Source organism: Columba livia, chromosome 3, assembly GCF_036013475.1.
Source record: "Columba livia isolate bColLiv1 breed racing homer chromosome 3, bColLiv1.pat.W.v2, whole genome shotgun sequence".
In the NCBI taxonomy this organism is placed as follows: Eukaryota; Metazoa; Chordata; class Aves; order Columbiformes; family Columbidae; genus Columba; species Columba livia.
Window position 1 is genome coordinate 97,396,076 of NC_088604.1, and position 23,721 is coordinate 97,419,796.

The 23,721-nt window shown below is 40.5% G+C and overlaps 1 protein-coding gene across 5 annotated transcripts in view; it reads left to right on the plus strand.

The window, feature by feature from the left end:
• Positions 1–21,075, plus strand: part of RPS6KC1 (ribosomal protein S6 kinase C1) — a 90,046-nt gene extending 68,971 nt beyond the window's left edge. For all 5 annotated transcript variants that reach the window (XM_065058417.1, XM_065058418.1, XM_065058419.1 and 2 more), the window contains 5 exons: positions 1,939–3,516; positions 3,788–3,877; positions 16,166–16,248; positions 16,959–17,054; positions 20,153–21,075. In XM_065058417.1, the coding sequence (XP_064914489.1) occupies positions 1,939–3,516; positions 3,788–3,877; positions 16,166–16,248; positions 16,959–17,054; positions 20,153–20,263 (1,958 nt within the window). In that variant the 3' untranslated portion in view covers positions 20,264–21,075. The remainder of the gene's footprint in view (positions 1–1,938; positions 3,517–3,787; positions 3,878–16,165; positions 16,249–16,958; positions 17,055–20,152) is intronic.
• The last annotated feature ends 2,646 nt before the right edge of the window (positions 21,076–23,721 follow it).

Genomic DNA, 23,721 nt, shown 5'->3' on the forward strand with positions numbered 1-23,721 from the left:
TTAAACCCAGTAATTCTGAATTCCTATGCCAGCTGCAGGGCTCGGAAGCCATGGGGGTGCTCTGGCTCTGCCCTTGCCCTGCTGAGCAGATGTATAGCTCATATTTAAGGCAAGTGGCTTAATTGTAAAGAGCCTGTATGGACCCAGTGCCTGTCCTGGAGGCAGGAGTCCTGCTTTTTGGGCACTTTCGGCAGGACCAGGGCCCTTGGTCACACTGGCATGGGGCGGCTGGTTGCACTGGTCCAGGCAGGCTCGGACTAAGTTTCTAGGCTGAGGCCTGCTGCTCTGCTGGCAGCGACAGTGGCTTGCCACTGTGTGTAGGTGTTTTGAATGCATCTTTGGGCAAGTATGTGAAGTGCTTATGCAATACAGAGGTCAGTATAGAAGTTCCTGTTCCCTTCTCTGTGAGTGTTCTTTTCATTTACTTGGCATCCTTCCTCATCATCTTCTAGAAGGTGGTGAGGGTCGCTCTGACCTACTTAAGTTTGTTTGTAGCTTATGGCAGAAAGCATGTGGATTAAAGGATCTAAATTGTCATTTTTACCATTGGACTCAAGCTGTTAGAATTCCCTCTGAATATTTTTAATATACTTAGTTTCACCACAACCAGTGGGATTTTTTTTTCCCCTTCAAAAATAAGTCTTGTCTTAGCCAGGGGGATGGAGGGCAAGAAAACTCCACATTATATTATTCAAATTCATTTTAAAAGTATGAAGGTTTTTCTGCCTTTGATAAGTTATTTTTGAAATACCTGGGAGTATATAAAACCTGTTCCTAGGTAATGAAAAAATACTTCCTTCTTTTGTTGTACTTTTTAAGGGAGTTTTGCCTGATCTGGAAAGTGTTTAAAAATAACTATTAAAGACTGTATTTGGAAAAATAGAAAAACCCTGTTTTACCCAAGTAAGAAAAAAAAGACAACAAAAGTCAAAACTTGCGGATGCCCAGTGGGCTGGATACTTATTTTTTTCTTACACAAAGATTTTGTTAGAACTCCTGCATTTTCCGGAATTTCTGTACAGCCTTTTAAGTTGAAAGGTCTTGACTTTGCATTTTTCCATAAGTTATCAAAGGTGGCTTTCTAGCTTTCAGCCAAATTCTTTGGCATATGCAAGAGATGCAGTAGCTTCTTGATCTTCTGCAAATGATGCTTTGTTATCCATAAACTTCTTTATATGTGCAGCATTTGGAAACACAGAGTCCTGTCTTGTATTTCTTAATTTTAAGTATTACTTTTGGAGATGTAACTTGTTTAGAGTCTTTGATGTGAAGGAACTGGTTTGCCAGTTAACTTAGAGTATTGATAAATCTTTGTGTACTGCAGCAAGGCATAAGAAACTTTGTTGAGTTCTGAAGTTACAGAAACACATCCATATCTAACAAAACAATCCATTATTTTCAAAGACAGAAACAAATCCTTAAAGTATCCTGCTAATGAGGTAATTCCCTTCCTCTTACCGAACTTGGTAATTAGTTTTAAGTCTGTGTCCCTTAATGTTGCTTATGAACTTGGAGCTGTGATACAGAAGTGTTCGTACAGGCAGAACTAGTGATGGGCACTAAACCATTTGATCTTCCTGGGTTTTTGCTTTCTTTTGAGACAGCAGATGGAGAGTAGTCACCACCATGCAACTTGAGACAGACTCTGAAATGAGACTTTACTGAAGGTTTTTTTTTTTTTTTTTAAAGCTTAATCTCAGATGTGACTCTTTAAATATTTATGTATTAATATAAATCTGCTTGAAAAGGAAGTTGTGATCCCTGTAATTATTTCCTCCTGAGGCAGTAGATCCAACTTGCTCTGTGGACACGAGGAGGTGGTGTATTGTGACAAGGAGGGTATTTTCCTGTTTAATAATGAAACCAATTCTGTTTTGTGTGAAATTGAGAGATTTATTTATGTATTTATTTATTTATTTCCTCTCTCTTTTCTTGCAGGAGGAAAACTCTGGTCTTATGTCAGTAAGTTCTTAAACAGAAGTCCTGAAGAGAGCTTTGAAATTCCTGAACGGAGAACGTCCAGTTCAACTAAAATTTACCTGGAGCAGCCGACACCTAGTCCTAAAGAAATGGGCAGCAGCGCTGATTCCCGAGACAGCTATGGGGAGAGCATGCTGAAGGTGGTCCCACTGAAGAGCAGCCTCACGCCAAGCTCTCAGGATGACAGCAGCAACCAGGAAGATGGCCAAGAGAGTTCAAAGTGGTTGGACTCAGGATCCAGCTCTGAAGAGGAGTGCACTACTAGTTATTTAACGTTATGCAATGAATACGGGCAAGAAAAAATTGATTCTGGGTCTCTAAATGAGGAACCGGTGGTTAAACTGGAGAGTGAAGGTCTAAATACCAAAGAGAGAAGTAGCTTACAGAAGTGCAGCGTCGTTGGCAGTGACAGCTTCACCTCTCAGATGGCATCTCAGGAACGAAAGCTTTTCATTGATGACACCGAGTCGGAAATAGCTAGTCCTACTAGGATATTGGACTCATTAACTAGATCCAAGAACAGCCCCATGGAACTCTTCAGGATAGACAGCAAAGATAGCACTAGTGAGCTCCTGGGGCTTGATTTTGGAGAAAAATTATATAACCTGAAATCAGAACCTTTGAAGCCGTTATTTTCTGTCCCAGATCACGACAGAAGCTTGGATGCCCTGGAGACCAAAATGGGTGTGAGAGCTCATGACACTGTAAGCAGGGGTTCAAATGACTCTGTGCCAGTTATCTCCTTTAGGGATGCTGCTTTGGATGATGTAAATAGTGTTGATGAAGGAAGGCCTGATCTCCTGATAAACTTACCTGGTATGTCTGATGAAACAGAAGAGGCAGCAATGTCAAGGCCAACAAAGTTTACAAAAACTGATAGGGACATGTTGGAAGTAAAGTTATTAGAAAAGCCTGATGTCTTACAATTAAATAATTCTGCAGAACCATGCAAAGCATTTGATCAAGAGCTAGATCATGTGGCACCAGAAGTGGGAGATTCTTCTCACGAGGCAGCACATGGACAAAGCGGTGTCCCTCAGGGAGCTCTTGGCACCCTCTTTACCTCTGAGCAAGAGGTAGGTAGTTCAGAGGATGGCACCCCGTTTCAAGGGCTTGGAGACTGCTCCTTAAATGTGGCCAGCAAAGAAGAAAGTTTGCTTGTTTCCAGCCAGCTTTCAGGTGCTCAAGATGTTAGCTTGGACGGAGACGTGTTAAGAAACGAAGCAGTCTTGCTATTTTCCGATCAAACGGAAGACTTTGGGAAAGAGGGAGCAGACCCATCTGTGTTATCAGCAGCTGAGAGTAAAAAGACAGCACCAAAGAGGGAAGACAAAATAGCAGTAGCAGGGGAGAAGGAAATACATCAAATTTTTCAGGACCTCGACGAAAGATTAGCGGTAACCTCCAGGTTTTATATCCCAGAGGATTGCATTCAAAGATGGGCAGCTGAAATGGTTGTAGCCCTTGATGCTTTACATAGAGAAGGAATTGTGTGCCGCGATTTGAACCCAAACAACATCTTATTGAATGATAGAGGTCAGGAACTTTTGCAAATGCATTTCTTTTTATTCGCTGTTGCTTCCAATTAACTGAGTAGGCGTTTTATCTTGTAATTAGTATCTTCATTTCCTGTCTAGAGCTTCATTATCAGTGCAGCAAATTCACCCCCAGTAATAGCTTCTAGTACTTAATGATGCCATTATTCTTAATGATACTGTTTTTAGCTACAAAAGGAGTAATTACAGTTCACTTCTGCAGAAAATGGAAGGGAAAAATGTTTTGATTTCTCCTGTCGTTTTGTTTTTAGGACACATTCAGCTAACGTATTTTAGCAGGTGGAGGGAGGTTGAAGATTCCTGTGACAACGATGCCATAGAGAGGATGTACTGTGCCCCAGGTTAGAGCAATCACCTACAATGTTTCACTTGGAAAGTAGATGAGCAGCTTTCGCTTTCTCACAGAGCCTCTATGGCATAGAGCTCGAGATCATGCAATGTCTGAATTTTCTTTTTCTTGAATGTCTTAAAAAGCTAGAGGGTTCATAACTGCTTTATTGCTGAGCCGTGGTGGTGGTTGTTAGATCGTTTTCATAAAGCGTAATTTTATTGAATGTCTTGTTTAAGCAAATTTAAGGAATGTTTTGTTTTCTTGCAGTTATTTGCTATGTGTGAATACACTCCGATAAGTGAAGAGAGCAAATAAGGGAAAGGGCAGGCTGAAAAGATGACGCTGAGAGTCTTAAGAATACAAAAAGATGCAAAGAACATGGGGAAAAAAACCAGCATAGCAGTTTGAAAAATACAACCCTAATAGGCTCAGAGATGCCACTGACATTTTTGATGAGCTACAGTGGGCTTTGAAACAGTTTAGAGAGCTCTTTTCTTAGAACTGCTTTCATCAATCACGAGGGTGATAAAATCAATATCTCTTGGGTTTTTATAGCAAGGATGGCACTTGAAACCGAGCCCTCCCTCTTTTCCTTTTTCCAATTTATTTTCTGCTAATATAGTGGTCAAATGGTAGTGACAGCCAAAAGTCGGGTGTCTTATAACTTCATGTTTTAAAAATTTCATGGCTAGCTTAAGAAAACTAGTTTTAGAGTTGAATGAGTACTGGGAGGCTATTCAGATTATCAGTTTTTCTTTTTTTATTCTGAATTTGAAATGCCAACGTACTCTCTCTGCTGAGCGCATGGTCTGCCTAGGCATTGCAGCCTGGCGTGCAGGTAGTCCTCAGGCTTGAGTCTGCAAATATGCTCAAAAATGCAGCTGAAGAATAAGAGTTATCAGCAATGGAAGACAAATAAACACCTGATGCCAAAGTGTGCCTGAAATAAAGTAAGGAACTGATCTCTGTGAAAAAAGGGTGGTAGAATCTCAATGAAAATTTGAATGCCAGCATCTTGAGATTAATAGTAAATAAAAATCTTTGCTGTCCAGGTGCAAGTCAAAGGGGAAATGGCAGGTATGACAGAGAAACAGGGAAGAAATTATTTTTATCTGTCAGAGCAAACTCAACACCTTCATTCTACCCTCGCCCCACTTTAATTGAACAAGAAAATTGGGGCATCCCTGCATTTGAGAATCCCAGCAATTCTTGTGGTTGTGAAATTAGAACCGTGTCCTGGTTGCCAACCCGCCGTGTTAGAAAGCGGCGTTCTCCTGCCTCCCTCGCCCGGCCTCGCACAAAGCTCTCCCAGCCGGGCAGTAGCAAAGATGGAAGCGCAGCCTTTTCCCACCCTGTCACCATTAATGAGCTGTGAAAGTCAAAGCTTAATTTTTCCATATTTTAATGAGGATCCAAAGAGAGGCTTTTTTTGCCCCCTAAGCCCCAACCAGCCAACTCCTGCAGTAATTAAGTGTTTAGGGAGTGGTTTAAATAATATTTAAAAGTCCCCAAATGCGAGAATAAAGTTTTCCGTGCCATCATTATTTCCACCTCGCAGCACAGGTACGGTGTCCGCCTGGGCTTTCCTTGGTTAAGTTGCTCTCGCCTCTCCGCCCTCTCTGCCCTACCCTGAGCTGCCGTTTGCTTTCTGTGTCTGTGACTGGTGAGCTACAAGATGAATATTTGCAAATGCGAATATTAGATATATGTGAGATGGCTGAATTGATGCTGCTCTGTGATTCCTACCTTTCATGTTTCTTGATCTTAGTGTTCTCTGTGCAAAGTCTACTCTTAGTATAGCTATTTCATGCTAATTTTTGCATAGGAGAGTAACACTTGGTATAAGTTAGCAGTGCAAAATATATTTTGGAGCTAAGTGCCATGCTATTCTGAGCAATGATTTAAAACCTGTACTTTCAATAAAGATGTATAGCTGAGTCCAAAGCAGCTTTCTTAGGGCTACTGCTGCTGGTAAACCTTGCTCTAGAACTTTTGATCAGTGTTTAAAAAAATAGTCATGTTAGTGGGCTTTCTTTAGGCTCTGATGTTAGGGGGAAAACAAACAAACAAAAAACCCAAACCAGAACAAATCCAACAACAACAAAAAGTAAAACCAAAACAACAAAAAACCCCAAAACTTATTTGGATGATCATTTTTCATTGTAAGGAGTTTACTGTGTCCCTGGAGCACGTCTCCCCTTTAGTGTGATAGCATTGCTCTACAAACTGCTTCTTGGAACAGGATTTTGAAATTATAGTTGCGCTTCAGTACACCAAGAGAAATTGGCAACTTTGTGGGTTTTTTTAGATTATTATTATTTTAAAATAATTATTTTTAAGTTGCTTTTCAAAACTGATCGTAACTGTTCTTCACAGCTTGCTTTTTTCCTGCTGAAAGAACGGCTACGGTTTTGCAGAGATGAACAAGTGATCTTTCCAAAATTTAATCAGGTCTTTTGATTTCTTATGCTACAATACAGTGACTGAATAAAGTGAATCAAAGCGAGTCTTTATCTTGTTCTGAATTTTCCTGGTGTTGCCAGTACTGTGTGCTGTTGCCTTCCCCTGGGTACTCAGCCTTTCCTCTCCTTTTCTCTCCTGATTGAAGGGTGCAGTAAACTTGGCTGGTACAATTTTGTTTCCATGTGTTTAGCTCGGTGTGTGTTTTCATAGGAACTCAGGATAGAAGAGGATTTGGATGCAGTAACTTCCATGTTACGTGATTCAGTGTTTTGTTATTAGAAGTGTTCAGTGTTCTGTTATTTGCACTCAAAATTATCCAAGAAAGGGAAGGTATCTTTATCAAAGCATTGCCTTTTAGGCTTTGGTGTTGGAGACTGAGAACAGGTGATGAGTCCTGGGATGTAGTTCTGTTTCTGCACTGGTTTTTGAGGAGCAAATTTTGTAGGCAGAAAAAGGAGAAGGTGAATGTGCAAGTTAAACAGGTTGCAGGATATCTTCAATTCAAAATTGTAGGAAATCATATTGCAGAGTTATATGAAAGACATAAAAATGTATTTGAAATTATTTTATCTTTTTAATCAACAGGATTTCAGGTGTTACTGTTTTACAGCACGAGTTATAAAGTGCTTAGAAGTGAAGTGCCTAATGACATATTTAAATTTTAAGGTGCTTTATTGGTTCAAGGAAAATATGGAATCTAAATTTCACAACTTATATATCAGAATCTAATTCCTAGAGGGGTGAGGGCTAATAATGTATTAACATTGGAGCTTTTCAGACCCAGGGGAGAGCAGAGGTCCAACTATGTGGAGCTTGCTTTCAGGATCTAGGATTTTGTGTTTGGGGCTTTCAGTGCCCCAGGTTGTGACCTTGTATTAAAGCAAAACAAGGGTAGTTTTGGTACAGAAACAGTGATTAGACCCTTGCTGTGGTGAACAGCAAGGACTCGCCCCACTCTTATTATCCTACAAAAAGCAGAGAGGCAATGTGGCTGCAAATGTAGAATGCAATGTATGTATAAAAGACTAGAACAAATGCAAACATTATAAGTGAAGAAGTGTCAAAAAGATGAGGGAAGAGAGGGCGTAAAATGCTGCATACTATTCCGTACTAGCAATAGAATTAATTTTGTGTGGAATAGCAATCGTGACTTTATATCGTGCATAAATTAAAAGCAGGGCTGGATCTGTTGCAAGAAGCGGCACTTCTGCGCTTTTGACGGCAGGTGGCATTGTACCATTAATGGATTTTGCGGCTGCACTTGCTGCCTCTCGTTCGCCTGACTTCACAGAAGATGCAGTTTATTTGTAACGATTTACATATCGAGAATTGTGCTCTCAAGCTCGGAGTCGCGGTGTGTTGTAGTGCTGTTGAATCTGTTGGTAAAGCTGGGTAACTCTCTTTACTCCTGCATAGTTCTACTCAATTTAAAAAAAAAAGTTTGTGCTGAAGCAACTACAGCAACAGCAAAGCTATCTGCAGATGCTTAAAAGTAGCACCCGTGCTGTACTTTGATTGATGGCCAAACTAAATCTTTGCTGTTCACCTATGATAAGTCAAACGTTGTTTCTCTAATCCACAAGGGAAATGATGGATTATAAATCATCCCCTATAAACTCAACACCACTTCAAGTAAAACTGTGGGGCTTTTGGCCAAGAATAACATATTTGCTTTTAAAGAAGAAATTATGCACTTTAACTTAGAATTTTTGCTGCATTAATACGGTTAAGGTGACAAACATGAGGTTTATGTGTTTGCGTTTTTTTATTTTTCTTTAACTTTCCTGCTCTTTGTAGTAATTTTGTTTTCTGAATGTTTTAAAGTGTAAGCAGCTGATGTCTGAATATAAAGTTAATAGTGCATCGGATGAGAATGATTCACTTCTGTTTAAACAGCCCTTTGCTCTCCATGCCCCCTGAGAACTCTTATCACTTATTTGTCCAAAAAACCCCACAAAAACTAACAGAAAACCCCTCGCATTATCCACCTGCCTGGTGGCTGATAGTATCAGCAATGTATCTCTTTATCTCTTGGTTAATGTGCCTTGGTATTCTGAAGGGGGGAAAATTCCAGTAACAGATTCAATTTACATGGACAGAAACTTGAGCAAATGCCAGCCTAGCAGGGGGGCCATTATTCTGCTCTATAAATAAGTTTAAAAAAGAAAGAAACACACACACAAACCTGTGAATCAACATGTTTTGGTCTAATTGAGGGAAAAGCAAGATAGATGAATTTTGAAATGCAAATGATCACCTTCTGTTATTTAAGTATCAGTTTTGCCAACTTTGTGATCTTAAATATAAAGAGTTGTTACCTTTTAAATGGAGTAATAATTATGTTCCATTCTTGATAGTCATGATTTTTAAAACCAAACGAGTAACTTTTCAAAAAAGTGCTGTTGTAGTATGCTTCATCCCTGTGAGAGAAACAAAATTGTCTGCAGCCACAGCCTAGTCAAGACTATTTTCAACTAAAACGGATTAAATTGAAGATTTACTCATAAAGAGAAATCTTTTAGGTACTTTTTTGATCTAACCTGTGAAGTGTCATGTTGTAGAAGCGGCTTGCTGGTCTAACACCTTGTGTAAATACAATGTGTGAATGAAATGCTTTATTTACACTCTCCGACTTCTCGTTCCAGCAGCGGGGATGTGTTCTGTCACATCCCTGTAGTGTTTTCGGAGGACGAGATTTCACAGTGGCCCTGCCTTTGGAACCTTTTTTCTTTCTTGTCCGAACAATGAGTTTTCACCCAACTGTATTTACTAAAAACTGGTGATTTTCATGTTGAGATCATAAAGCCAAAGGGAGCTTAGCTTCGTAGAAAATTTAAGTAGGAAACTGGCCGTCGGTAATTTATCGTATTATTCTTACTGCTTTCATAACCAGGGTGCTATAATGAAACCTTATTTACAAAAACCAGCCTTCACAGAAACCTGCACAGAAATATATGGTATATTTAGTTTTAACTAACCTGCTACTAATTGTACACGATGCAAAACCTAAGCAAAAAAAAAAAGGCTTTGTGGGTAAATAATTTTGTCCTGCAAAAGACCAAAATGTTTCAGTGTGCAGCCTGATTTTCGTACTTGCAAATGAAGATGTCATTCCTGGTCTTAGACAATTGAAAATACAGATGTGAAGTGCAGCTGATAACCTAAAACATATGGCATGAAAATAAAAATTGCGAGGTTGCTATTATTAGCCTGTATGCTCTAATTTTTATTTACTGAATAAGGAAAAAATGCTCTCCCTCTGTTTACCAAATAGATATTTGATGCTGGAAAACCTGCATATTATTTGTGCATGTGTTTTTCAATAAGAATTTGCAGGCACTCATTAAATCTGCTGTTCTGTATTATAGTAATTTAATTTGAGTAGGTTGTTTAAGAAGCAAAAATAACTGTGGTAGATTAAAGTGCCATTGACCCTGAGAGGTGTCGAGGGGTGGGCTGGTCTCCTGGTTATAGTGTAAGACTGGACTTCCTAGATTTTTCCTCTGACTCTGTCCTGGCTTTTTGTGTGACAGTAATGTCTTGGGATAATCCTGAAAAGGAAAATAGAAAACAGGGCAGGTGAATGAGCTTTGAGCAGCAAAGACAGAAGGATGAGCTGGATTGATTTGGAGAGCCCTGGCAATACGAAACAGGGCTAAACATTAACAAGAAAAAAATACGTAGCTTTTGTGAATAACACTGCAGGAAAAAAGTACTGATTATTGGGAAGCTGGGAGTAACAACTGTGCAGCAACAGTAGAGCTTTCCAAAGGCACCTGAGTGCCCCACCGAAAACAATGACGACTGACTGCTCCCAGAATAGTGACATGTCATGAACGTGGAGTAGGTAATTGAACGCAGAGGTTTGGGGAGAGGATCAGGTATTTTCTGAAAAGAATCTGATGTGGTTTGGCACTTGGGCTTGTTGTAAGAACACTCCATGTTTCAGGTGAAGTACATGTTCTTGTGGTTTTTCATAGACCTTCTAGTAGAATAAGCAGTAAGACGTACTGAAGCTGTCGATTTGTAAAAATCTGGTGTTTTAGTCTGGCTGGCATAAAAGCCATTTAATAACTATGGAAGAAACTGTAATTTACCTGTGTGGTGTGATTGTTTTTGGATTTTATTTATTTTCTTTTTTACTTTTTTAATTATTATTATTATTATGGATGGAACTGAAACTTGAAGATAGTATAGAAGGTGCCTGTTGAAAATAAATGGAGCTGGCTGAAAGGTTAATTAGTGTTTGCTTTGTTTTGATGACAGAGCAGTAAAAAGTTTCTTTGTCTCCTTTGGCACCTGATCATTTTAGAGGAAGTTTTAATTCCATTTTGGGCTCCTAAAGAGAAGAAAGAACACAGTTCCCTCTATTAATTCTTTTAGTGACATGAGGAAATTTCTTCCAAAGAGGAACATAGATGCTCATATGTTTTTGATACCTTTAAGATGAAACTTCCTATTTTCATACTCCATTTGGTCTTAGCAGAGGTTCATTGGACTTGCTTCACTACTTTATTGTTTAAAGACCATGATAAACTTTTTATACTTAACCATACATGGTTCAATACTGTGTTTTATAAATTGCTAAAGCCTTTTAGGCAAAGCATTATGGCCAGATTGCTTGTGTGATCTGTTATTTAGTGACTGTATCTTACGATATCATGGCTGACTGAGTCTGCCTAGAGTAAATTAGCTTGGACTCATTTTACTTGGTTCTCTGCAAATGCTTCTTTACATATATAGATATTAAAATATGATAAAATAGTAAGCCTTTAAATTTAAATGAGTGTAAGGTAAATAGAATTTCTGAAGCGACTCTAATGTGGTGTGGGTTTTATTTTTTTTTGGTGGTTTGGTTTTGTTTGTTTGTTTGTTTTTGCTGCGATACTGTTTATGTTAATGGCCACAGAAGAGGAAAACGTGGTGTCTGGTGTTTTCAGGATGTTGGACAAGTCCATTTCTTCCTGAATGGTTCCAGACACCTGATGGTGGTTCAGATGGATCTCCTTATTTTCTTACCAATGCAGAAATGATAATGGAAGGTCTGCTGTTTCTGCTTGAAACACGGGGTAAGGAAAGGGGACGATTCAGCTTTTGAAATGTTTGTCAATCCACCAAGAGTCAAATGGTTCCCTTCTTAATTCTGCAAAAATCACCTCAACACGAAGCCTTTCCTGACGCTTAGGTGTTGGAATAAGCAGTACTTCCACCTACCGCCTATTTTCTTGTGAGCTGATTTATGGTCTCATTCCTAATTCAGATGCATGGGGTTTGTTTCAGTGTTGCAGTTTATGCTACAAAGTTTTGGGTGAGTTCTGATGATTCACGAGCAGTCTGGCCTCATCATATGAGGGACATCGAGGTACTAGAAAGAGTTCAGAGGAGGGTGATGAGGCTGGTGAGGGGTCTGGACCACAAGTCTGATGAGGAGCGGCTGAGGGAGCTGGGGCTGTTCAGCCTGGAGAAAAGGAGGCTGAGGGGAGACCTTATCACTGTCTGCAACTACCTGAAAGGAGGTTGTAGCATGGAGGGGGTTGGGCTCTTCTCCCAAGTAGCAAGTGATAGGACAAGAGGAAATTGGCTCAAGTTGTGCCAGGGGAGGTTTAGATTGGATATTAGGAAAAAACTTTTCATGGAAAGAGTTGCCAGGCATTGGAACAGGCTGCCCAGGGCAGTGGTGGAGTAACCATCCTTGGAGGAGTTTAAAAGGCATTTAGATGAGGTTCTTAGGGACATGATTTAGTGCTAGAGTTAGGTTATGGCTGGAGGGTCTCTTCCAACTGAAATGATTCTGAGATTCTAAGTTGTACAGTGAATGCCCAAGCCCACCTTTAAGCTTGGCTTCTGTTACGTTCACTAGTGTTTCTGTGTGTGCGTTGGGAGGTCTTATTGTCAGCCCTGGAGCAAACTGTATTTGGGAGAAATGTTTGAGGTGTGATAGTAAAAACCTTTGAAATCCTTCAGCATGAAGGCTATGTCTTAAGGTTCTGAAGTAAGAATGAGAAAACCAGCCTCGCTGTTATGGTTAATAACTTTATTGAGGATGTGTGTTCAAAAGAGGTGAAGTCCTGCTTTTCTGCTTTAGAACTGGTGCTTCTGCTCAAAAATACAGAGCGTAGTCAGCTACGTATCCCTTCTGAGGAAGTAAGGTGTTACTGTGTGTAATGCAAATATTGAGATAAGTACGGAAGCCAGAAAGAAATGGCCTTTCAGTTGAGCCGGCTGCTCTGGAAAGACAGTGCTGGGTAGCGAAGGCGTTTACCTGGACCATCAGTCTCGGTCTGGACCTGACAGCATTTTGCAAATCTCCTTCCCTTCATTTACCTGAGTGGATGCTGCTGGCATGTCCTACCTGGTGCTACGTGATGTATGAGTGTGCATCAGGAAGGGAGAAGGAAGCGAAAGCTCCCCCTTTGAATGAAGTTGCAGTAAAGTTGGAAGAGCTGGCAATATTTCTTTCACCCCACTTCTTAAATTTATCCTATTTAAAAGGGCTTTGTATTTGAAAATGCTATTATTTTTTTTTCTGCCAGTTTTGTACTGCTAGCCCAACACCAACACGGTGCACGTGGGTGCATATGTTTTTGTTTGTACAAATGTGGATAAGGTCCTTGATTTCAGGGTTCATGAAGTAAAAGAATTGGCACAAATATCCCCATGTTATTCACTTAAGCTTATGGGTCGCTACCATTTATTGTCTAAATTACTTTGCTGATGGATTGAGATGAAAATGTTTTCTTAGTGCAGGCAGATATTGTAGTTCAGATTTATTGCAATATTAGAGCTTTTAAAAAAAGCATATGCCTTATGTGGTATATTACATTAGCTGGCTACTCTGTATCACTCGAAAGCACTTCATAATCTATAGTTTCTAAATTTTCCCATGATGTGTAGTCAAGATAAAATGCAGTTATATTGCTGTGATATCCTGAACTTATTATGATCAGCGAATTGCATCAGAAGTAATGTGACCTGTTCAAAGTAAGGGAATGTAAACAACACATGTTTATTTGTAGTGTTGAAGATATGGCGGGCTTTTCTGTTGTTGTTGTTTGGTTGGTTTGTTTTGGGGTCTTTAGGAAAACATTTATTTTAATCCAAAGTAAAGAAACTTTGGGACCTAGGGAAAACAGCAGGAAAGCAGACATTAGAGAACAGCAGAAAATTTGAGCTGAAATTTAGTTTTTGAAAAAAAGGATGCTCGGATTTTCCCCTCAGCTGAGTTTTCCATTTTCAGTTCTGTGTTGGTTCAGATGACTTGTCCCGCAGTTTCTGCCTTGTGCCCGAGAACCCGGCCAGGGCCCTTCAGCCCAGGTCATAATCTCTGTTGACTGTTCTCATTTTATCCCACTTGTGTCCTTTTGGTCATGGTCAAAAGTGGATAGAAGAGTTTAGAGCTGCTCTTGCAAGAGATCTGCAATGACGTTTGTTTTGACTTGGCATATATTGAAAGTGTTGGTTTTTGGAGAAGTGGACTCTAGTTTACTTTTTGGCTCTTTCGGCTCTGTGTCCATATTCTTCATCAATGAAGTAAGGTTACATCGGCTTCCCATAATGAACAGCGTTTGGTGCTGTGAAAGTCTGAAACTTCAAAGAGCTGGATCAGCATCTGTGATTGCCAAAATAAAAGGAAAGAATACCAAAAGTCGGAAGTGAATTTTTGTAATATTTATTTTCCCCGTGCTCAGAATGATGGTTTTTTGTTTGGTTGGTTGGTTTGTTTTGTTTTGTTTTTTCACCTTTAGAATATTTTTTTTCTATTGGGCTGTAGTTCAAGAGACTCATCCCGACTGAATGTCTTTGTGGAAGGGTGGATTATCTTCTTTTGTAGCATTATTCTAAAATTTAAGATGTGTCAATACAGAGAAGTTAATGGTAGTATAGGAACTGAGAATGTAGTAATCAATCCCAATCAACTCTTGCCTTTATTATCCTTTTTCTGGAATAAGTGTGGAATTTAAAAATAAAAATCTTCACTTGTTTGGAAGAAAGCTCTCTTAGTCTACAATATCCACAGGATTAAAGCCATGTGGGAAAGAAAACTCTGCTCTAAAGAAGCCTAAAGTAGTTGATTTTAGATTTTACTTTCCATTCATATTATGTGGTTATTGAATGTACATAATTGGAACACACAGCGCTAAGAAATCACAGTCAGACTGCAAAGGCGTTTCCATTCAGTAGGTTTCACTGAGAGATGCTATGAAAACCTTTCGACAGCTGGTTCATGTGGAAAGGCCTGAGGTTTGTTTGTTTTGCTTTTCTGTTTTAAAGGGCAGTTACCTAAAAGGTTCTTCCTTTCTGAAGGGACATAAAATTAAGCTGTAAGAACGGGTTTTGATTTTTACACAAATTCTCTGAGTTTACTTTAATTTCAACTTCCTCTGGATGCTTGCCTGGGATCTTAAAACATTTGAAAAATACATGTAATTATGCTGATGCGGTTCCTCATGTGGCTGCCATTATATCTTTGTAAAAGTTTCCCCATACTGGTAGAAGTGTTAATCTGTAAGGAATGGAATAAATTCTAATGTGTGTCGCCCTTATAGTGATGTTTTGGGCATTCAAACACAATTAACTGTAACAAACTTTTCAATGTGAAGGATGTCCTACCTCAAGATACAAAATCTGACCCATCTTTCCTTGTTGCTCTTGCAGCAGCACCCTTGGCCTGGTCCTATGAGGTGTCCCCTGCTCAGCATCTCAGTGCATCTCTGCATCTGGGGGAGCCTGGGGCTGCTGCCTTCCTTCCCTTGACCCTGCAGTGTCACTCATCTCTACTTCTCCTTGGCCACGCTCATGCTCAGCTCCATAAAGTGATGAGCAAGATTTTTCAGGCATGCCACAATGTTTTTCACAGCCACGGCTATGTGACTATATGCTAATTGTTGTCCTCTGCTGGGAAGCTGGTGTGGCTTTTGCCACCAAAGCTATTTTAGTGCAGCTTCTGCATTTTTTTGACAGTCAAAATGAAGATTTCATCTTCACTGCAATCCATTTTTCTGCCTGTTTTAGAGCAGACAGCGTGGTGTGTTTGTATTTAATAATTTTTGTAGTTTAAAGCCTGAGTCAGTGAAGGCCTTGTTTTCTGCATGCGTCAGGCTATTGCATATGTGAATGTGCATTGCCAGGGACTCTGTACCTCCCACCTCGCCTCTCCGCTGTCTCTTGTGCATGGACAGGAATAAGAGAGTGTTGGGTGCCAGCTGGGTGCCTTGGAAAACAACTTTTTGTACCTCGGTGCAGTTTGGGCTGAGCTGTAGCAATACACAGTTGCTGACTGCGGTTAGGCGATGTGATGCAGGTTCAGCACCCATTCCCAACAGACGAGAGAGCTGTTGTGGAAAGCCCTCCACATGGTGATCCCAGTGAAGGGTGTGGATTAGCCACGAGGCTAATGCTGCCCTCTAAGACAGAGCTCAGGGACGCAGTAGACTTTTAGAACCTCCCTTGTGCTGCTTTTACGGATGTGTCGGGCCACTCTGGTCAGTCCAGCTCTTCTGACCAGGGGAAATTCTTTAAGTATGTTTTGCTTTACTGTGTATCACCATCCAGTTTTAGTCTGGTATAGAAGAATCCTAACTGTAATGCCTACAAGCCTTGAAAATGCCTATGTATGCACAGAAAAGGCAAATTATGCATGAAATGTATAGTGTTGCTGTGTTTGAACAATGCAGTCTGTAGGTGGCTAAAGGGCTAACTGAATTGCAGGCATAATGAAAGCTCTGTGGTATTTAGTATATGTTCTGTCAGCATTTAACAGTCACCTTGTAAATATATGTTAATTTTGAAGGTGTAACTGACCTTTTTAATATTAATTGAAATGTCTTGTCTTCAGAGGTTGGCGCTATCCTAGAAGAGACAGAAGCCTGTGACTGGTGGAGCCTGGGTGCCATTCTTTTTGAACTCCTCACCGGCAAGGTAGGGCTGGGGGGCAAGTTCCTTGATAAAACTGGCATCTTGGCCACTAGTTTCTCACAAGTCGTGTGCCCAGTTGCGATTTTCTTGCTTGTCTTTGTCAGATGTACTTTGCTGAGCTGAGTGCCCTCAATTTGCTTGGTATGTAGGGGACCAGAGAAACCAAACATGCTCAAGCTTCAGCAGAGTAACTTGATAAAGCCATATCAAACTCAGGAGTGAAAAAACCCCTCAAACCATGCTGCTCTCTTAACCACAGGGAAATCAGAGTTCTCTTACATTCCTTCTGTACATTTACGAAATATTTGTCCTCATGGTTTCAGTATTATTTCCTGGTACAGTGTAGAAGCCATATCTTGCTGTTACACATAAATTCAGTATTTTGAGACAAAGAGTGCTCAGCCAAATCAAACTGGTGATTAGTTGACAGTTCTGCATGAAGAAAAGCAAAATTTAGCAAACTCTCCGACCATTCAAATTTGAGCAGCACAGCACAAGCACTAAGAAGTCAATGTTCTAAAACTGTGTCCCCAGGGGGACGTCTGTGCCCGTAGACATTCCTCCTAAAATCAGTACTTCATATGAGGAAGCACTGAAATTTTAGCTGTGTGTGTTATTTTGAGTGTAAACTAGGAGATAATCCAACAGTACAATTTTTAAATTAATAAATGTATGTGCCTCCTTTTATTATTATTATTTTTTTTTCCCTCCAGCCTCTGGTTGAGTGCCATCCATCAGGAATAAACACTCACACTTCTTTGAGTATACCAGACCATGTATCAAAGGAGGCCAGATCACTTATTCAGCAGGTAATTGAGGGGAAAATTTGTTTCCTATAGGTATGTGTGTAGGCTGGACAAATACTTCTCTACCTAAGTTGTTCTGGTGAAGTAAATGTAAAAACAGAAAGCTGCTGGTGGGAACATGAATGGGTCTTTTGTCAGCGCCGGTGAATTTTGCCCAGCTGTCTTGTTGTATCTAGAAACTTTAACTTCTGCTGCCAGGTGTCTATAGAAAACCAGAGAGCTTTGCCGTTTCTTCAAGGAAAAAGTTTGGTCAATGCTCAGTGCTTTGGAAACACCTGCTGGTGATATGACGTTCATGAAAACATTTGTTATGGATTAAATTAAACTCAAAAAATATTGATGCATATTTGGGAAGATAGCTCTAAGTACTATGAAACCTGTAACACACTGATTAGAAGTTTTGGCCTTGTTGTCCTTGAAAATCCGTAGCTGTCCTCCAGGAAACCTTCTGGATGCCATTTGTTAAGAAAAGTACTTTAAATTGTGAATACAATGACACTTATAATAAGAAGATAACTGGTATGTTGAACAAAAGACAGAATGGGAAACCTTAAAATATAGACAACCTTCCAGACTGATACACAGTTTTCAAACTAATGGAAATAGTACTGACTACGGGTTTTAGTTCACTCTTAGCTTTAGGTAGTCATGACTGAGACCATAAACTTGTGGTACAGGGTCTAGAATTTCAGGTAATGGTATCTTCCTCCTTCTAGTTAATTTTGGTCTAACTGAGGAAGTAGAGGTTGAATCTGGCCTGTTCCACTTGAGTAGAATAAGTGATATATGTGAACAGTGTTTTTTGGCTTTGAAGAGTATCTTGCTAGTAGGTGCATAAATAATGGCAATCACTTAGGTGTAGATTAGAACAGAACAGAGTGGAAAGTATAGTTCTTGAAGAAAATGAAGGAAAGAGATTTTGAAAATCCAGTGAGTCAATAGACCTGGTGACAGATTGATTTCTTTGCCGTTACTGTGAAGTGATTAATGGAAATGGAACTGGACGTTTGGGCCTCTTATTTTGACTCAGTGACATGAATTCACTGAAGGTGAAAGCATGTGTCTTTGTGTTTCTGGCAAAGGTAGAAAGGGAAGCAAGAAAAGAAGAATCTCATTTTTGTATAATCTGCATTTATATTGTTATGGTGGTAGCATATTGTTACCCTCACCCACAGGTGCTCTGGGAGTCAAAAGACTAAGGGAAAGCAAAACCACACTTGACGAAGGGAATTCCTCCCATTAAAACTAGAACTGAAGACAAATGAAGTCATCCAGTCCACTTCTCTGCCAGCGTAGGATTGTTCTTTGCTGCAGACTAATGTATTGCTTATTTCAGTGCGCTAAAGAGTGGCTCTTTTGCCACTTGTGGTTTAAGTGGCAAATATGTCTCTGCCACTCACAGGTACCTTACAAGGCCATAACTGTTCAGAGAACAGTCACCCCAGTGCCTGTTAGGTTAAGCCTTCTAGTGTCGGGTGGTGACTTATCTGGTGGAGGTTCAGTTATATGAGCTAGTAAATCACGTTTTTGTTGTGTGACTATCCAAGGAAGCTGCCATTCATTGTTGAGGAAACCTTGTCAGGAAAAGGAAGAAAGCTCTCTTGGCATGGATAGCAATTTGTCATTGTGGCTTTCCTTCCCCCCACTGCCAAGGGTAAGCAGGTCAAAGCACCACAGAATAACTCTCCAGGATCAGTGTTCGGGTATACAGAAAACTGTGTCGGATGTTGTCTCCTGCTGTGGCTTCCAGTGCAGGTGACTTCATTGTAAACACCTTCATTTAGCCAGCTTCTAAGAAAACAGAGATCTGTTTATTTCTGTTGAAAGATGAAGTTGTTATTTTTATGATGGTTTGGTATTTTGTGCCCGGTATTTTTTTCAGGCACCTCCATGCTTTACTACCAGCAGAATATGAAATGTGACTTTTCAGTAGGTAGCTGTTGCAGTTTGTGTTGCATCTGCTTTCTAAGATGAAATTTATTCTGGAAGGGCAAACTCCAGGAAACAAGTGTCCGTGCCCACTTTCCCCCAGCTGGTGCTGGTTGTATTTCAGCAGAAGGCAGAGAGGCCCTGGCCGCATCGGTTTCTGCTGCCCGGTGGAAGATACTGGAGCAGCACTATTCACTGTCACCGAGCTACCTTTGCTATGTGACATTATGACTGCAAATAGCAGAGCCATCTTAAAATGTGTAAATTCCTATTTTTTATGGATGTAGACTCACTTAGATGTTGAATGCATTAGGATATGAATACACATTGTTCCAAGTGACAACTGGGAGAAGTTATCCTATTAGCTGTTGCAGAAAAATCAAGCAAGAAATCATGCCTTTGTACTGGCTGTAATTGAATAGAGTATAAACAGTTCTCTAAAACTGCAAAATATTTTTGTGTGTCTTTATTAGTCTCTTTGGAGTGTTACCTTTGCATTCCCTTTTATATGGATTGGTATCTTTAAACAGATGTAAATATTGTGATTTCCTTTTCACATGAATTCAGCATGTGATGTACAACTAAAAGGCAAACGAGGTGCGGAATTTTAGGAAGTTTCCATGAAGCCATTACACTGTTTTGTTTCTTTCATTGGGGTTATGATTTTTCAGTTTTAGTCCATTTGTAGGACTCTTTAAAACTGTTTTTTTTTAAGGAAATAGGGAACTGTCTGTACTATCATAGTATTTTAGAACCAACTCAAAACTGATGAGACAGAAAGTTAAGTGTAGCCGTAACACAGCGGTGTGAGCAAAGGTTCACACGAAGCAAATGCGGTGTCCAGACTTCTACCGACACAGGCTTTGGCTGCTGCTCTCTTTTTTTAAAAATGAGGTTACGCTTAAAATGAAGTCCCAATGTGCAGTGCTTCAGGGAATTGCCTGCTGTGAGCAGTAGTCTCTGAAGACTGTAACACTGAGACTCAAGGAAAGGAGAGTCTTCTTCCATTTACTGGATTTTAGGAATTTCAAGTATGCTTTTGCACTCTTGAAAGTAATTCATAGAGCAGGAAAACAGTAGGATGTCCCTTACCTTAGACCTTTCTGGAACTTTTAAGCAGTTGTTTTTGTTCTTACTCACTGTATCATCTGTATTTTTCTTTTTATATCAAGCTTTTGCAGTTTAATCCTGCGGAGCGTCTTGGTGCTGGCGTTGCTGGTGTTGAAGACATCAAATCTCATCCGTTTTTTGCCCTTATAGAATGGGCAGATCTGCTGAGATGAGATATACGTGCCCTCTCAACAAACTCAGGTCAAGTGGACAAGTTTCCCTGGCACAGAAGCAGCCGGACTGGCTTCCTTTGGATGTCCCAAACCATTTGGATGTGATGACTAAAGGACGTTGGAGCAATCAGGCCAAAAGTGAACATTTTTAACAGGAATCACTGGTTGTACAGGGTGCTAACTTATTTTTACAACAACTGGTTGCTGCGTGTGTGTAAGTCTTTCCACCAGAGGGTGGTTTGGGATGGAACTCCTGGGCAGCGTGTTTAGCGCTGCCAGCTTGTCCACTACGTATGACCAGGAGTGCGCTCCTGGTGCTTCATCTCATGATTGAAGCGTCTATAGACTGTGCCAGTTGAAAGCATCTTTTATAGTGTCAGTAGAACATTTCCCTATGCTAAGTGCAGCTGGGGGAGACCAGGGGGAGGAAGCAACAAATAATTTATTAATGGTATATACTGAATAAAATACTAAAATGCTTTATGCGAAAGTTGACATGTTAAAAATAATATATCCATTCAAAATTAAGAAAGCTGTTGCATAATACTGTGGAATGTGTCTTGAAAATGGCATACTGTTTCCAACTGTGCAAAGAGCATATAAAAGGCAAATAATGCTGTCAAATGTTGTACTTTGTTGGCTGGCAATGTCTGTTTAAAACTCTTAACTCCGTTGTATTTGATGAGCTACATGTTAAAGTCACTACAGAAAGGGAAATCTTTTCCTCAGCCGGATAAACACAGCTTTAGCACTCTAATAAGGAGCAAGAAAACATAATGCTAAATAAATGTATAGATTAAAAAAGGAAAAAACTCTTCTCTCATCACTGCAGCCACCACTTTATCACTTAATGAACTTTACTTCCTCTAAGTGTCCTATTTTTAGCTGCCACTTCAGGAAAAAACCTTTCTGCTCGTGCTCTTCTGCTTGAGAAAGCTTCTGAACTCTCCTGTTTGTTTGTTAATAGTCTTAATAAATCAAAGCAAGCCTTCACCCACTCTGCTGCTGGAACAGGAAGAAGCCTGGGATGTGCTCATGCCAAATGACTAAGTGACATCTCTGAGCAAACCCTAGTGGGTAAGACTTGGGCCTACGCCAATTAGCTGACCTGGTTGTTTGTTAGAAAGGTCTGGAGATTGGGAGGAGAACGTAAGAAATGCAGAATATTTTGCTGTGCGCTGCCGTTGCTGCTAAGCAGCCCTGCTCGTATGGGGTCCTGACGTACAAACGCTGTACACTGCAATGCTTGTCCAGATTATGGATTTGTGGGTTTTTTCCTAAATGTCCCCTTCGCTCTCACTGTTTTCTTTTTCTTTTTCTTCTTCTCTCCAGCTTTATCCGGAGAACAAAGGGCAAATTCCTTTGGGAAAATGAGGTGACAGCAATGGTTATTGAATTTACAACTCAAAAAAAAAAAAGTATCCCTCCATTTGTGTTTTAGCCATGTATTTTATGGGCACTCCCAAAAGTGCATCTGCACAGTCTCCATCTGTTAGACACCAGGTCGGTGTATTCAAATAAAGTGGAAAAGGAAAATGCTTCACTCAAACAAAGGAAATCTGGAAACATTTTTTTCCTTTTGAAATTATTCCACTCCCCTCTTTTTTTTTTTTTTTTTTCCTTTCTTCCCTTTCTTGTGATGGCCAGGCCAGCAGAGGGGCTGTCACAACACTGCAGGTTGTAAGCAGGTCACTGGTACCGCTGCCGACGGAGCGCTGCCCAAGATGACATCACCCTCGGAGACTGCGCCTCAACCTACCACCCTCTGGCTTCATAACAGGAACTCCCTCAGGTGAGCCACAGGAACGACTTCCTGCGCCGAGCGGGTCGGAAATCTCTAATGCAGAGACCGAGCTGATCCCCAGCTTCCTCCCAGCGCTGCCCGGCCTCTGACTTTGGAGAGGACTCGTTGCTCAAGGGAAGCCTCCCTTCCCTTCGCCACCTGACTCCATCCCTGGGGCTCTCCAGCCTGGCCAACAGATAATTTCATTGCCCGTGTTGATCTGTCCCGTTGAATTTGTCTGGTGATAACTGTAAAAAATAATATTTTCCATGTGACTTTAAAACTCTGTCTTGCTCAGGTTGTGCCCATGTGCTAGTTGCAAGTAAAGGCAGGTTAAGATACAATAGCAGATGAGCATGAGCTGGTTTCTGTGAGTAGCAGAAGGAAAATGTTCCAGCAGAAAACAGATGATCAGTCGCTCTCACTGCAAAGCATTTGGTTTAGTTAATGACACAGAAATATTTCTGTTTCAAGTATGTTGGTAGAGAGTAAATCTAGATCATGGAGACTAGAATGGAATGGGGCACTTAGTAAGATGGTTTGCCAGAAATGAGCCTTTCAGGTGCTGCTGGTTTTTGTAACCTTACCACTGACTGAAATAATGGTTTTGCTAAAGGAAGCACAGTCTGGAGTTAATTGCACTAAAAATATCCTGCTTCTTTGTGTTTAGTTGGTCTTTTCCTTTTTTTTTTTTCCCCCCTCCTTTTAACATGCATCATGTTATATTGGTGTTTATATGTATAGCTTTAATAAACACAACCTTTCAAGCCTAATTCAGATCTTGGGTTTCTGAACTTTACATTTAGTTCTTGAAGGCAATCCTTCCTGCCTAACCAATGCTTTTTGTCTGTGGCTTTTGTGACTTGAGATATTCTTTTTTGGTTCTGCTTCTGAAGCCCTGTGGTGCACATCTTTATTTTGCTGATTATTAAGCAGTGCAAAGTCCATTCCACCGTCTTTCTGTTACACCGAATGGGCAATAGCAAAACAAATCAGTGCCATTTTATTCACAGGAATTAGTGTGAGTCTATGTAAAACACAGTAAAACAGGCCTATAGATTTTCCTGTTCTGTGGGTGCTCAGGTAAGGCAGAGAGCACACCTAGGATATCTCAAAATGGTAATTCATTGCACCCTATTGAACGACTTTGTAATGTTTTTTGTGTCTTGCTAGGAAAAGATGGGAGACAAAATCTTTGAAGGCTTGCACTTGGTAGAACTGCTGTGAGGTGAACCAGGGACCCTGCCCAGACCTACAGAAGAAATTGCATCTTGTGAAAGAGAAGGGGCATAACTTTGCTCACTTTGAGTGGCTGTATTCACAGCTTCTGGGCTTGTAGCGTAGCTCCTGTATCTCCTGTGAAAATCACCTCTCAGACAGCAGTCGCTGTTGTGCTGACTCTCCGCGCACCTTTGGGATGCTGAGTTGGCAGGGTTACCTGCGCCGGAACATCCACCCAGCTCCGCACTCCGGTGCTAAACCTGTTCCTTGGTGTGTCCCCGCAGCGAAGGGCACGGGGATGAAGAAGGCTGGTGAGGTCAGCCCTCTCTAAATGAAGCACTCAGCATAACAAGGTACAGGGAAGTGTGAAGTAAATCACTGTGTTTGTGTTTTTTTTTTTAATGTGGTGTCATTTGTTTTCTCAAGGACACTGAGTAGGAAGCTGGAGAAAGAG